Source organism: Botryllus schlosseri, chromosome 4, assembly GCF_051294905.1.
Source record: "Botryllus schlosseri isolate E-star chromosome 4, Bs_hap1, whole genome shotgun sequence".
Taxonomy (NCBI): Eukaryota; Metazoa; Chordata; class Ascidiacea; order Stolidobranchia; family Styelidae; genus Botryllus; species Botryllus schlosseri.
The window spans coordinates 14,803,345-14,819,600 of record NC_137239.1 but is presented as its reverse complement, the minus strand read 5'-3'; the positions used below and the strand labels follow the sequence as shown (position 1 = coordinate 14,819,600).

General features: G+C 40.4%; 1 protein-coding gene across 1 annotated transcript in view; it reads left to right on the top strand.

The window, feature by feature from the left end:
• The first annotated feature begins 608 nt into the window (after positions 1-608).
• Positions 609-16,256, top strand: part of LOC145438181 (uncharacterized) — a 32,366-nt gene continuing 16,718 nt past the window's right edge. Inside the window, exons 1-2 of the mRNA XM_080315546.1 lie at positions 609-3,684; positions 4,197-5,036. Coding sequence (XP_080171672.1) covers positions 3,534-3,684; positions 4,197-5,036 — 991 coding nt within the window. The 5' untranslated portion in view covers positions 609-3,533. The remainder of the gene's footprint in view (positions 3,685-4,196; positions 5,037-16,256) is intronic.

The window sequence follows — 16,256 nt, the reverse complement described above, 5'->3', positions numbered from 1 at the left end:
CTAATTTAAGCCTACACGCCAAATTTGGTTCAATTCCAACCAGTAGCCGCATTGCTACAGAAGAAAGTTTCTATTTATCATATAAAAATAAATAATAAAAAGTTTGAAAATTTTCTGTTCACCCTATGAAAGTGTTAGGCTGTCTATGGAAACGATGTTCACCAAATTTGGTTCAATTCCAAACAGTGGAAGCGGAGTTATTGGATTTGGACTTGGATTTGAATAAAATAGTAGTTACGGTGGGCACCGTAAATACTATTTTATTCATAATCCAAATTTTTCGACGGCAATAACTCCGCTTCCACTGGTTGAAGTTGAACCAAATTTGGTGAACATCGTTTCTATAGACAACCTAACACTTTCATGGGGTGAACAGAAAATTGTCAATTTTTTTTTATTCATTTCTATATCATAAATAGAAACTTTCTTCTCCTGTAGCAATGCGGCTACTGGTTGGAATTGAACCAAATTTGGTGTGTAGGCTTAAATTAGGTAACTTAACAATTTTATCAAGTAGCCAGTACGATTTGAGAAAAATAGTCATTTTTGAAGAGCCCTTATATACATGGGCCTTTATATTTAATTGTCCATAGGTGCCTAAGGAGGGCGGAGGGAAGGGCTTCGCCCTCCAGAAGTTTGGTTTATCAACCAATGGATGGCCCAAGACCATCGTTTTGGTGCTGGCTGCTGAAGTGCTGTTACTGTTCTGCCTTCCACTGCACTATCTCGCCCCATGTGCCTCAGATGTCGTCAGGGATGAATGAAGGAAAATTGTGAAACTTTCAATGATTATTGGTATTTTCTAACTATGTTTCTGACTTTGAACATTTTTATTCCCAAAATCACGGAATTTTCATATTTATTGTTCGAAAATAAAGCGCAAAAGGAGAAGTAAGGCACAGATGAGGCAAAGGCGGTCCAAGACTCACCTGTGATAGCGCAACTCATTGTAAATAGCTTAGAATTTATAGTCACAGATATTAATCAAATGTAATTGTTACGCTGATTCCGAAAATCTAGGTACGCATCGACTTCTAAAGTATAAGGTGTACATAACGCTGCGCTATACACTTGTCCTACATTTTACGGCGGTGCTAGAAAGCTAGCCTACTTACCAATCAAGAACATGGATCGCTATTCGTTGTTTTTAATTTGAATTTGTAATTGCGAATTTCACTTTCAAGGCAGTTCATTTCTCGGCGTAGATCAGGAAAACAATATGTATTTGAAAACTGCATTATTGTACTAGAAGCGTGGCCATGTCTGCCATTCTCTTTGATCAATAAAGATATCGTGTAATCCAATTTTTCGAAGTGCGCGATGGCGGGTTATCGAATTTGCGAGTCGAGTTAGTCGCCGGCGCGACGCGCGATAGCAACTTAAATTTGGGGATTTTGAATAGAGAGCGGTACGAGCCCCTAACCCTGCATATCCCACTGACTTGAACTCTCAAAGACATGTTTATGATGTCACGAGAATAATTATTCTGGTCGTCTTGGAAATTTGGTCACAGGTTGCTGCAATATTGAAAATTAATCACAAAATTGGAAATTTCTCAAAGAGCCATATCTTACACCCAAAAGAGCCATATATGGCTCGCGAGCCATAGGTTCCCGACCACTGGGCTACAGGCTACGAAATACATATAGGTTTATTTGTCCATAGTCGCCTAAATGACTGGCGCCGAATGTTCCTGTCTTGGTAATCTGAACCTCATGGGACAGATACCATCCCGCAGCGAAAAATTAGATGCCGGTGAAGAAATACCAATTTGAAATCGTGTGATCTTTTAGTTTAGTAGGCTACGTTTGGGCGATTCTATATTTTTTGATATAGCAGAAAGGAGGTCACGAAATAACATCATGTAACGAAGTCATACCAATGAGTCCGCCCGTCAGAAGATGTTTAATTATTATTTACGGGCTCTACAGTTTCAAAGACATCTCACTCAGCTCTACCTGTAAATCTGATTTCGTGAGTAGAGAGGACAAGAAATTGATAGCAAAATATATGCAATTTCCGATCTTATTGACCGATTTTATCATCAATTATCAAAAATTTTCGTGCGTCGAGCTGGCTAGCTGAACTGTACAACTGTAATTACGTGACAAACGCGAACAACGTGATTGGGGGGGGGGGGGGTCGGTTTATCACCCTATGGGAGCCCAAGACTCAAGGTTTTAGAGGCCTGATGAAGTGTTGTTTCGTTTCTGCCAACGGGTATACACCCGGAGATGTTCAATTATTATTGAGGGGTCCTACCTTTTCAAGTACACTTTACTCAGCTCTACCGGTAAATCAGATTACGGGAGCAGAGAGAGGATAAAAATTGATAGCAATATATAAGTAATACCGACCATATTGACAGATTCAGTCATGAATTATAGAAATTTCTCGCGCTTCGCGCGATTAAGCAAGCAAAACTGACTCACTAAACGGACACCCCATGTATAAACAGCGTCATATTGACGTATTAAGCCGTGAATTACAAAATTTTCTCGCGCATTGGCGCGATTAGGCAAGCAAAACAGACTGACTAAACGGACAACCAATGATGAAGCAGCGTACACCTTATGTAAATAGCGTATAGTGGGAGGGGGTTCTGGGGGGCTTCGCCCCCCAGAAGTTAGGTTTTCCACCCTATGGGGGGCCCGAGACCAAGTACTGTTACGGCCCTGAACTGCATGTATACTTTCTTTTAGCAGCCAATGATCTTTGTTGAAATAGTGATGACGGTTTTGACAAAATACTTATTTAAAGTTTGATATACTTCACTGCATGTTTTGCGTGTGAAAATGTGATGGAGGATAAAATATTACATTCATTGGACCTGGACTATGAGACTATATAATGTATACAAAATCACCGACGAATCCAACTAGGAGTGCCTTTATTGGATCGTCCGACATTATTGGATCAATTTTCACCAATGTATTGGATGGATATGGATATATATTTATTGGTCAGTGTTCTGCAGAATAACATAGCACCGTATAGAAATGTGTGCAATATCCTATCTGTATCGACTATAACGCATGGCGAATGTTTATATGCAATCGTTGCTGTTGATCTGAATTCAGGAGGTTGCTTATACACTTTGCTATCACTGCGGGTATTTTTGTTTCGACGGTCAGACCTCAATCACCTTTACATAACACGCGACAGCCTGACTTGTTGACACACATATAACAACGACGTTTGTTGTTCACCGCCAAACGATATATTGTCATTAGTAAACCGATTGTAAATTCGAACAGATTATTATAATTTCGGAACAACGCATATTAACATTTCACATAAATACTGGAATATAGCAATAAAACATTTCGTATCTAGATTTCTCGGCAAGCACTATAGGTATCATGAAAGTCGTATCGGTTGTTGCTTGGAAATTGGTTATATTTCGATGATTAACATTAATAATTGTCTCTACATTTACAATTCAGTCATCGAGCTTTGTGCTTAACATATTCACGAAATGACTTCATCATGATATATTCCGTTATAGCCACATATGTAGTTCGACTGACGAAATGCCGAAAATCATGATGACCAATATGCATTGTTCCAGGGATACATATATCCGTAAAATAGAATACAGGCTACGCTACATGGAAGGGCCGTTACATGGAAATGACGATACTGATGAATCCGATTCTGAAGAGGAGAATGCAAATATTGACGGTGACATTTTGGATATATGTGTGGATAGTGATTTATAAATTTACACTGTAATTTACAGCCAAAGAGGAATTGTTCTAATTTCATCAGGCTAAAATCAAAATAAATATTGCCAGGATTTATAAGATTTATCGCTTCAAACGTTGTAGTAACGATAGGAGGACAGGCGGGAAGTTTATTTTCGTCTGCATCATGCTTGATTTGATTTAGACGTGCACAAATGCACGCGGCATTTAATAACCTATTTCCATGTGATTCTTCAATTTTTTTTTATTTACTGCTGCATTTGAATTTCACAAATACTAAATTAGCTCATGTCCGTTTTGTCTTAATATATTCCCAATCGGGTTTCCCTATTGCAATGTATGTTCTTGAAATAGCCTATCCATCGGGATATGATGATTTGAAACTTGCATTTGCCTACATGGTGCTGCATTCGACGCGTTATGTATCAGCTTTCTCGATAGTGCACATACCATAATGAACATCCTAGTATTATTTCCCTACATTACCAGGACTTATTCACATTTCGGATACCATCAGGATTTTTACGCATAAAAGACTCTCAAAACAAGGAAACGTTTACGTAGGACAGATATTGAGTCATGTGACTGGCCTTCGCGAATGCGCCGTAAAAATTCCACGGGAATCGGAACAATGTTATGCGGAATCAAAGAGTCTTCAAATAATTGGACCTCATGCTAATGTCATTTTGTTAATCCAGTCCGACACTCTCCGTGACGGGTTGTTTGACCGGGCCTACCTAGCATTGGATAAATGCCATGAAATGAATTTGGATAAATTCCTGAAGTTTCGCAAAGAACGCTCATTGGAGTATGACGTGAGTTTGGGATTGAGATATTGCAGACAATTGATCGAAGGGATGAAGTTTGTCCACGAAAAGCTGATAATACACAAAGACCTGAAGCCTTCCAACATTTTGCTTACCCTGAACCTGGAAAATATTAAGATTGCTGATTTCGGATTGAGTCAGCAAGTTAAATCTACATCGTCTATGGTTTTCTGCCAATATCGATTCGGAACGCTTGGGTATCAACCTCCCGAAGGCTTCGGTGACTCGTACGTGTCGTTGAAATCGGATTGTTTTTCTTTGGGAGTTGTTCTGTACTACATCCTTAGCAACGGCGAATCGCCATTCGGCAATGTGTCAGACTTATGGGAATATAAAACGAAACACGGGATATTCAAAATATCTGGCTTATTGGTTCCGAACGTGCAGTCGATGACTCATTTGATAAAATTCACGCTCAGTCGCGACCGGCGTTGTCGACCATCAATTTGGCAGATTGCAGCTCATCCGTGTTGGACCGCAAATACCGACACATGTGATTTCGGTAAGCATGTCACTACACTGGATATAACATTTATGATTTTGCATCGATCAGAATCAGTGCTTCTTAACCTTTAATAAGCTTGGGAATCCTTACAGTAATTTGTAAGCCTTCGGAAACCAAAATTTTTAGGTGTGTCGTAAAATCAAAAATCGACCACATCCCACAACATCAGTGGTTCCCAAACTTTTTGCAGCCGCGAACCCAAATTTCGATGTGAAATGTTCCGCGACCCCACCTCTAAATTTGGCGTGCTAAACTATAAAATGTGTTCAGTACCTTGGCTCAAAACTCACATATGTGGGACGCAATCATGCAATTTTTTCAACTCTTCAACCTCCGTCAATCAAGACAATATAAACGTATATAATTCTTTTGGAACGATTTCTATCTATATCCAATGGACCAATCGAAGTAGTCAAGTACTGCTACGGCTACGTGAAATACTGCTTCATTCGAAATGCAGATGCAATTAGGCTGAGTGTGTGTGTATGCATTATACTGGAATAGGCCTACATAACACAACCGGTAACTTGTAGCTTTCCTGGAAGGGGTAATCACCGTCGAAGTTTGTTTTATGCTCCTGAAATCAATCATATAGTACCGGTAGATGGCGCTGTAAAAATGACACATGGTCTTACCTACCGTTTGGTTTGCCCGGTTCGCATTCCGGGATGGTGGTTTTTCTTATATTTTGGAAAATAAACTAAAATTTTCAGAAATGAGTCGCCGAAAGCATCTTCTCAATTGGCATTTTTGCAACAGTTAATGGTATTTAATTTTCGTCTCCACGACCCCGAAGAATAGCAAACGATCCCACTGGGGCAACTGGGGTCGCGACCCCTAGTTTGGGTACCCATGCCTCAGAGAAAATGCCAGCGGTTGAAACGCAATAGCGTGATAATAGGCATAAATTGGCATTACTGATGGACGGGGTTTCAATTTCGAACGCCTACCCTGCGTACGCCACTGCACACGGCGTACCGCCACAATAGTTACGATTCCACTACGGCCTACTGATCGCGCCGAACTTCCTCTTCCCAAAGATGGCTTAGACAGGCGTGTCACCCGAATCATATGTACGAGGTGAGTGTGGTAAGAACCACTGGTATAGTTTATAACAGTGGTTATTAACCTTTTTCCCTCCAGTGCCCCTTTTCAAAGATTGCCGTTCTGTAGCGCCCCTCCCCCACCCCAAATATATTTCTGCATCGTGGCACGGTAATGCCTTTTTCTATTTTTGTATAAATCATGCGTATTTTTTCGTGGGGGATGGGTACCCAATAATCAAAAATTTGGCAACATGAAATCGCGAGTAGCGCGAAAAAAATGAAGAAAGTTGTATAAGTTGTATAAAATTATGCATCATTTCTGTTCGTTCACCGAAATAATTTTGGACTCCCTTCGAGCTCGCCCCCAGCAATTGTGGGCTTTGAGGTGCAGAAGTTACGGCCCTGGTAAGAGGTCAAAGTCTAGTCGTGTTTTTTTTCGAGTTGAGACTTTTGGAAATATTTCGCACTTCAATCACGCTCGAGGACCGCTCGACTAAAGGATAATGTATTAATTGTATATGCTATACTCGGGGTCACATCAAGGTTGTTATAACTCATAACTTCCATCAGGTATGGGCTCATACTATGTGCTTCGAACCGGATGTTCACTAGGGTTATGACTAGAAAAAAAAATTCAAAATTTTGTGTGTCCTGTAGTCACAAATGATGAGCGTTTGTGTCCTGATTTCAAAACTCACAAAAGTTAAGACTGTTTGAACAAAAACCTCCCGCACAAAAAATTTCCAGTTTTCACTGTATGGAGGATAGGCTTTCTTTTGTAGATACATACTATATAATTTATTTATCGACTGATTTGAATTTAACTGACCCAATTCCAATTGCGAAGATTTAAAATAGTATTTTGGTACATTTTGATTGCCCAGACTGAATTATTTCTATCGTGTTCTTGTTTGCAGTTAATATTAAATAATTAATAAATAATTATTAATTCCGATTTTAGATGTAGACTGTATATATCGTATAATTTCAATTTGTCTGGCACAAATCAAACTGGGTGTTCGAAAAGGCGAAAGTAAAACAACTCTAGGTATTTTCAGCGGTCTAGAAAACCGCTTAGAAGAATATGATGTACAGGAAAATTTGAAAATCTCATATATCATATGTGACACCGTAGCATATGTTGATACTGGACGGCAGAATGGCGTTGTTTCGAAACTGCGAAATGCAACGATGAGCATGGGTTTTCATATCCCTTGCCAACATCATATTTTCGATTCTTAAAGCATATATTAGAGTTCTTCGATCCAACGTCTTCAAGAAATCCAACTCTTAGCTTCAAATTTGGAGATGATGTGGTAAAACATTTCAAAAACTAGGTGCAATCCACCAAGCACGAATTTCAGATGAAAATATTAGCAAACCGAGGATGAAGGGATGATTTTAAGTTTATCTATGACATGTGCAGAACATGCCGTTCTTTCAAAGAAAATAGTATAGATCAGTGGTTCCCAACCTTTTTCGGTGGCAGGGCCAACTTTAGAATTTCAGAGTACGGCCGGGGCCGCACGAATACCAAGGCAATGAAAGGAACCCAAAATAGTCACCAAAATATGAAAATTGGCATTGTTCCGATCATTCGCTTGACGCCATTGGCCATTGTGTTCCGTGCTCCCTTTGTTCAGAACAATCAACCTTTGCTGGCTATTTCGGAGTAGTTTTATTGCCCTGGCGAGATTTCAATTCGTATTTTTGGAATCAGTGCGACACTTGCTTTCGATAAACACCGACATATCAAATTATTCGGACGCTTGGGTCGCGAGCTATAGGACTACCAATTATGCTGCTTTTTGCCGGCTAAGCAGTACGCATCTCGGCGTATTCAATCGTGAGTCACTTGTTGCACATCTCTCCGTAAATTAGTTATCAATACTCAGGGCCGTAACAGCACTTCGTCAGCCCCCCCAAAAAAAAACGCTTCTCTTGGGCTCAACAACGGGCGATAAACTGAACTTCGAAGCCCCCAGACCCCCTCAGGCTAGATGGCTGTTTACCGCTATTTATCATTTAAATCGGGTGTCCGTTTTAGGCAGCTTCTCTCGACTAATCGCGCGAAGCGCGAAAAATTTCTATAATTCATGATTGAATCGGTCAATATAATCGGGAATTGCATATATATTGGTATCAATTTTTATCCTCTCTCTGCTCACGTAATCAGATTGACCAGTTGAGCCGAGTGAGTTGTGTTTGAAAAGGTAGGACCACTCAATAATAATTAAACATCTTAAGGCGTATAGCCGTTGGCAAGAACGAAACAGCACTTCGTCAGGCCCCCCAACACGTCGTCCGACCCCCCGTGCCGTTGTTCGCTTCTGCCACGAAATCAGGATCCCCGTTTAGTGAGCCAGCGTGGAGCGCGAAAATTTTCGATAATTCAAAATAAAATAGGTCAATAAGATCGGGAATTGCATATATATAGCTATCAATTACTTGTCCTCTCTGCTCACGTAATCAGATTTACCGGTAGAGCTGAGTGAGGTGTCTTTGAAACTGTAGGGCCCGTAAATAATAATTATACATATTCGGACGGGCGGACCCGTTGGTACGACTTCGTTACATGATGTTATTTGTTATTTCGTGACCTCCAGTCTGCTATATCAAGAAGTATAGAATCGCCCAAACATGCTAAACTAAAAGATGCACACGATTTCAATTTTGGTAGTTCTTTACTGGCATATAATTCTTCCCTGCGGGATGGTAGCCTATCTGTCTCGTGACGTTCAGATTGCCAAGACAGGAACATTCGGCGCCAGTCATTTAGGCGCCTATGGTCAATTATGCCTATATGTATTTTGAATATACATAACGAAGTTTTCGGTCAGCGTAAGGGCAGTCCTTTTCGGCCAAAGTTTTCTCGCTGCCGATCGTTCTGGCACACTTCTTGGAGTCGCATGTTACATGGCCTAAAACTTTATATGTCTTCGTGCGTCGTGGCGCGGTGATGGCCAACGCCGATATGCCCACTTCTATCTTGCGTATATTTTATCTTGGTCGAAGAGTACCCAATAATTAAGGTACTTGGAAACTTGAAATGGCTCGCAGCGCGAATAATCTTTGAAAAAGTTGCATAGAATACTCTATAATTTATGCTAATTCACTAAATAATTTTGGGCCCCCTACGAGCTCACTCCCTCCAATTGGGGGGCTTGGGGTGCGGCAGTTACGGTCCTGTCAATACCTATATCTATAAGTACTGCCCGTTCAAGTGGAAAGTTAGGGCACATTGCATTGAAACAGCAGTGACGTAATCTTAGCAGTCTACTCACAACTTTCCTGCAATCCTTATTGAAAACTCCAGACTCCAAGCCAAGCAAGAGTATTTTATAAATATAATTTTTTTTTCATAAATCGATTTCTCAATACTTTTGTGGGGGCCGCAAGAAGGCGAGCTGGAGGCTGCATGCGGCCCTGAGGGCCGCGGTTGGGAATCACTGGTATAGATTATCACTGATCAAATGACATAAACTTCCATCTCTACGCAATGCGAGAGGGTGCTCAAGGGTTGCGTTGCGTACTTCCACTTCCCCAGATAGAGTATAACTCTGGAGATGCTTATTCATCGCAAATGCGTGTCAGGAAGACTGGTATTCTAACCATATGTCTAAAGATGGAATATACTAGAGCCCGACCGATTATCGGTTCGTCGATAATATCGAGATGATATCACACTTTGAAAGAATTATCGGTATCGGCCATTGGAGCTGAAATCTTAACGGCAATTTGCGTGTGACGTCACAACATGGCGGAAGGAAGCCAGAAAACTCTAATCTTTGATCGCTAGACTGAGAATATTGATATATTTCATATAGCTTACACTTTACAGGTGTCCAGATGCAGCCTTTCTAGTTCATTTCATGTTCAAGTTCAGAGGGCTGTAAAGATATTCAAATAAATGCCCTCTGAAGATTTGAAAATGTGCTTATGTATACATCCAACTTCTTTTGAATATCGGCTGAATGTATTGGGGTTATCGGCTAAGGTGTGAGATATTGGTTTTATCGGTATCGACCCAAAAATCCAATATCGGTCGGGCTCTAGAATATACCAAAGATTATTTGCTGCTATCTTTGCGGTCGAATGTGCTGCAGCGATAAAGTGCCCCAAACCCCATTGGAAGTCGGATATGTCCGTCGTTGATGTCCCTGGCACTAACATAATAACAGAAAGGGAAGTCAAATTGATGAATGAACTTTACAATAAGTGTAAAAGGACATATATTTGAAGATTAAATTTGTAGCAAAGAATATCTTTGAATTTTAAATTTTTTCCATAATCGGACCAGTGTCGAAAATTGATGTTAGTTTGTGCGGGACATTTTTTTCGATTTGAACAAAATCATTATAATTTTATTAATTTATATCAAAATGTTCATCAATTCCTGCTACAGGCAATTTTTTTTTTTTTAGTCATAACCCTAATGTTCACATCCCGAATTCACATCTGCGATTGGCAATGCGGGGAAATTAGTTATATTGGATTTTGTTTTAGTGCTTTGTGTGACTATAGTAAATCAACTGATAATTTGATTGAGATATCTGTTATGTTCTTGATCTTGTTTGAACAATAACTCAATACGACGAGGTTGCAATAAGAAATCAGTATATTATCAGCAGAATAACTTTACGGCAGCGACACGATCCAGAGTGCAGTTAAATGAAAAGACCACGAGACAACAGAACACAGGGTATAAATACAAGCACGACACACGAGGAAATAATGATTGGCTGTAATTACTAATCCTATAGAAAGAAAGAGTTGTACGACACTAAAACGTAAATGCACGAACATAAGAATATCTGCTCAAATTGATATTAGTACTGCACCGAATGTATTCCAAACAAAGCAACTCATATGACACAACGTGTCATGTTAGGTTGTAGACCACGATACTAAATAGTAATCATCCTTTATGATACGATGAAGAAATGATCTGAAGATATAATTTTGCAGCTCTCAAATACAAGTATATTTACGTAATAATTTTGTCCACCAAGCTTCACAGCATGTTCAATGTACAAGGGGCTCTCACTCTCAAAAGTGATATTCAGTGCCTCTTTCTTCGATTTCTACACGCTGCGTGCTGCAGGATACAATTCCTAGTTCGAAATATTTTGTTGAAAATAACCCTAGTAATCGAGACGGCAGTGTTTTAACGGGTAATTGGCGATCTAAAAGTATGCTCAATTCAGTTTACATGAATTATAATATGCCAATACATTTAGGAAAACAGATTAGCAAGCATCATCGTTGAGCGCGACCACAAATTTTGAGATTTGACATGTCTTGCCGAATGTTAATTTGCACCTAGAACTCATTGATGATATGTCCTACTACTACACCATCTACTGCGAAACCATTTTTTTCAGCGCCCCCCATACCGCCTCCTTGCGCCCAGCGCCCCCCATATTGCTCCTGAGCGTTCCCCCCCTTCAAAATCAAAATCGCCCCTTGGCGGGCGCTGGAGGCAAGGTTAAGAACCACTCGTTTATAATGACATTGTCTTTGCCGAGTTCTCTTGAGCTCAACTAGTGAAGAGCTAATAAAGAAAGACCTTGGCCGAAACTTAGGGTATGTGTCCATTGTCAATAGCCGCGCTAGGTGGGCGTGACTAATAATCCGGGCCTTCCAATCCGAGCCCACAATGCAAATGCCACCCGGACACCCACGAGCATTAAAGACATTACAATTTGTGTGTGCGTCTCACGAAAGTTTTTCTTTTAGTCTGCTACGTTAGGGATACAACAATATATTTTGATTATGTAACATACCGGAAGTCACGAATTACCAACATACACTAAAGTAAATAAGTAAATATGACAAGATAACATGCGGTATAATTATGAATTACGTGCCCCCAGCTCTACCGGTAAATCTGACCATCGGGGCAGAAAGAGAGAGAGAGAGAGAGAGAGAGAGAGAGAGAGAGAGAGAGAGAGAGAGAGAGAGAGAGAGAGAGAGAGAGAGAGAGAGAGAGAGAGAGAGAGAGAGAGAGAGAGAGAGAGAGAGAGAGAGAGAGAGAGAGAGAGAGAGAGGATTAACAATCAATAATAATGTAATGCGGTTACCAACGTTATTGACGAAATTCAGTCTTCAACTTGAAATTACCATCCTATGGGGGCCAAAGACTAACGTTTGGACTGGGGGTCGAATAGCTGTTTTGGACCTGGTTCTAGCTACAACCCACGCTAACATGATATTTAAGCCCATGGCTATGGCGGCAAGTCCCAATGTTGAGTAAAGAATTATGAAATAACGATTAGCGCATGTTTCAAGTAGAGTCATATGAGAATAAGATGAAGAGAACATAAAATTCTGCCTTCAACTAAATACAGATAATGTACTGCAAGCCGCCGCTACGAGAAACGGCAAAAACGGCTCGGCTGCGATATATATCAGCAACTGTTGATTTTTATTGCTTCGTTGTGGAAACCGTAATGTTTTATTTGACGAGTACAAAATTTCAAATCTCTGCCCGGTGTACGTACGTACTACATAGGCCTACTGCTCGCCAAGCAGCAACGGTCAAACTGCGTTTGCGTACCCAAACATCAATACACAAGTTACTAGGTAGAGTGGTGATTAATTATCCTGCTGCGGGGTACTGGCGTGTGGAACGTGTTGATAACATGATATACAGCACGGTGGATGTGCAAACAATCACACGATTGTTCGTAACGTACATCGAATATCTATTGTACTGGGGATACTTCTTACGCAATGACTAGCCAAGGTAATAGGCCACGTAATAATGAGCAATGGCATTTAAAACTCAGACGTTTGTGCTATCATGAACCTGGTATAATACATCTTCCTTGTTCACGAATGTTGGTAGTCCTTGTACAACTTAAAAGTAATCGTTCCTTCACAAAGAAATCGATTAGATATAGGAAGTAGTCGATTACGATTACGATTACTTCGGATTTTTTTCGAATGTAATCGATTGCGATTACGATTACTTGAAAATGCTGTAATCGTCGTAATCGATTACGATTACTAATCGTGATTACCCCATGTCTGCTGATCAGTATCGAGTTCAAGTTTGGTTCAACGCACTTCTGTAAAACTCTCGGATGATGTCGAAGACTTCGGAGCCATAACATACTCATATTTCTCACTCTAAACATGTTAAGTCAAATAAATGAAATACAGTTTCAGATCATATTTTTCAATTAATCGGCCCTCATACACGAGACTTGAGAAAGTCATATAGAATGTGTCGGGTCATAGGGTAGAGTGGAGTAAGACGCACCGGCGAGGTAAGACGCCTACCATCAATATAATAGAACAGTGTTCTTCAACCGGAGTTGTCGTACACCCTAGGGTGTACCAGAATTTTCAAAGGGTGTACCACTCGGATGGGGTGTGCAGGGGTGTATCAGATCCACATTATGATGAACCGATGATACGATGACTATAGCTATCACAAAAATACGCCAGTTTATGCTTCAAAACAGAATGACTGGATGTGTAATATCGTACAATGTTATATCATAAGCCAAGGGTCGGCAACCTACGGCCCGCGGGCCGGATGCGGCCCGCCAAGCGAAATCGTCCGGCCCGCGAAATAATAATTAGTAGGGATGGTGTGAACCTCTGAAAGGTTCAGGTTCGTGTGAACGCGAACCTTTTCGAAAGGTTCTGTGTGAACACGAACGTGAACCTCGTGACGTCACGTGACGTCATATTGCTGATTCCAACCCTATCTTTCAATGAAGTGATAGCCTATATTAATGTACACGATACCTAGCGACGACTCGGGCCACATAATGCCATAATGCTGAAGTACATTTTGGCGATTTAAACGTCACTAAATGTATCAACTGGGGCAATCATATGATATATTACTCCCATAAAATCAATATCATCCGTCGTTTTGCCAATAATTTCGAAGAGGTGTTGCCAGGGAATATAAGCTTACGCCTTAACGATCCTGACCAGACCGGGCAATGTATTCGGTGTATGAGTATTGCTACATTGGTATTGGGCAGAGTATAATGCAGGTTTCTATACTTGCTACCGATATTAGGCTACCCCAAAAGTTATACTGCTGTGACCAACACCTCAATCGCACGGATCTGGTTTTATTGATACAGTAAACATATGAAGTGAAGATAGACCCCGTACGCTAGCTAGATTTGTTGCATCAAAAAACGATATCAATCTCATTGATTGGTTGAATCGCTCTCTACATGTTATGTATGTCGCTCGTGATGTTATGTGATTGCGGGTCAGCTCACAGCAGAGAGTCACAATATATTCACAAACGGAAAGTTGGATATTTAGAGCAGAATTTTTGTAACAAAGCAAGTAAAATCTTTGAGATTGTCAAAGTGCATGCTCGTTTTGAGTTTTTTTTAATGCTGCCGGCGTCATTCATAGAGTGGCCCGCAGTTGAAATGCTATAAATTCGAACCAAAGATGTCATTATGAAGTGAAAATTGTTATATATGAGAAAGGTTCACAGTGCAGAACCTACCAAGGTTCTGTTGTGAACGCGAACCTCCAAATTCCCGAGGTTCACACACAGAACGCGAACGTGAACCTCGCGTTCACACCATCCCTAATAATTAGCTATCACAAGAATGCGGCCCGCCGCTTCATAATGAGTTTCAATCTGCAGTGCAGCGCTGCATGAAAAAATGCGGTATTGATACGATATAATAGTAGCCTACATCGTATTAGTCTATTGTTACGCTATAAAACGAAGGTGGTTGAAGTAGGAGATGGAGATAGACTAGACTGGATCAGTGCTTATCAATCGGGTGTATGTCGCAACCGAAGGTGTTCCATGCTTTTTTAAAGGGCTAATCACTCTAACGCGGTGTGACAATAAAGGTGTTCTTCTTTTGCTTCAAAAACGCTTGGAGCATCTCAGACGCAATGACGGAATCTCAAACTATATTCAATTATAGATAACTAGCCTCCGTATGTTAGTTAGCCTGTCTATGGTATGATTTTCCAGAAGGCATTGTGTGCCAAGACAAAAAACCTGAATAGTGTTTTGGCCACAATTGGGAAAACTGTTAATATGATTTTTGTCTCATCAACTGAATCAGTTACGCCAGATATTACTAGAAGCAGAGAATCAATATGGCGATGTCATGTAGGTCTATATCTGTGATGTTCGCTCAATGAGTCGAGCAGCTATGCTTACACGAGTGTATGAACTGAGAAATGAAATAGCAACTTTCCTCGAAAATACAAATATTGCCGACTCGTAATCTTGTAATCGAAAATGGGTATCTCATCTTGTTTCCTGGTACATTTAACGTCACATCTGAACAAATTGAACTTGCAACTTCAGGGGGAAAACAACTACATACATGAGATGTTGAGGCACATTCAAAACAAATCTGTGACTCTGGAAATGTCAACAGTACAAAGAAAATTATGCTCACTTTCCTATACTGGAGGAGAGAAAACCTAGTACCAACATTACATTTGTAACTGTGATACGAAATTTAACTACTGAATATTCACCCGCTTTTCCGACATTCCTTCTCTACAAAATGAATTCTGACTATTCAGTACTCTGTTTAATGTGGACGCCAATACCATTGCCTGAAAATTTAAAATGGACCTTTCTGAAATGCGATGCAGTTGAATTGAATGACAAATTTCATACAAAGAGCATATCGCTGCATGACTTTGACACAGAGTACGTTCTTGAAATTGGTCTTTATTCCAGCTTGACCAGCAATGCAAAAGAAATTGCATCGATTTTTGGAAGCACGTACGCACGTGAACAATAGTTTTGAACAATGCAATTCACGAAGAGTGAGCTAAGATCACGTATTTCGGACGTCCATTTTGAATAGGGTATTATTCTTGTTTCTTCTGACTTTGTTACCAGAAGTTGAAAACCTTTCACAAAGCAAGCTGCGTCAATTGTCACAATTATTCTGTGTCGTTGAAGTGTAAATACATGTGTCTTCGGATTGGTATGATTGAGATTGCAACAATGTAGCATAATATACCGAAGTGAGCGTAAAATATAGTACTAAGAAAAAATCCGGCCCGCCAAAAGGTTGTACACCCGAAGTTTGGCGCGCGACTAGCAAAAGGTTGCCGACCCCTGTCATAAGCAAATGTTTCTAATCATACAACCTTTGGTAATGGACTTATTACTTCCTTTTCGAGTACAGCCAGGGTG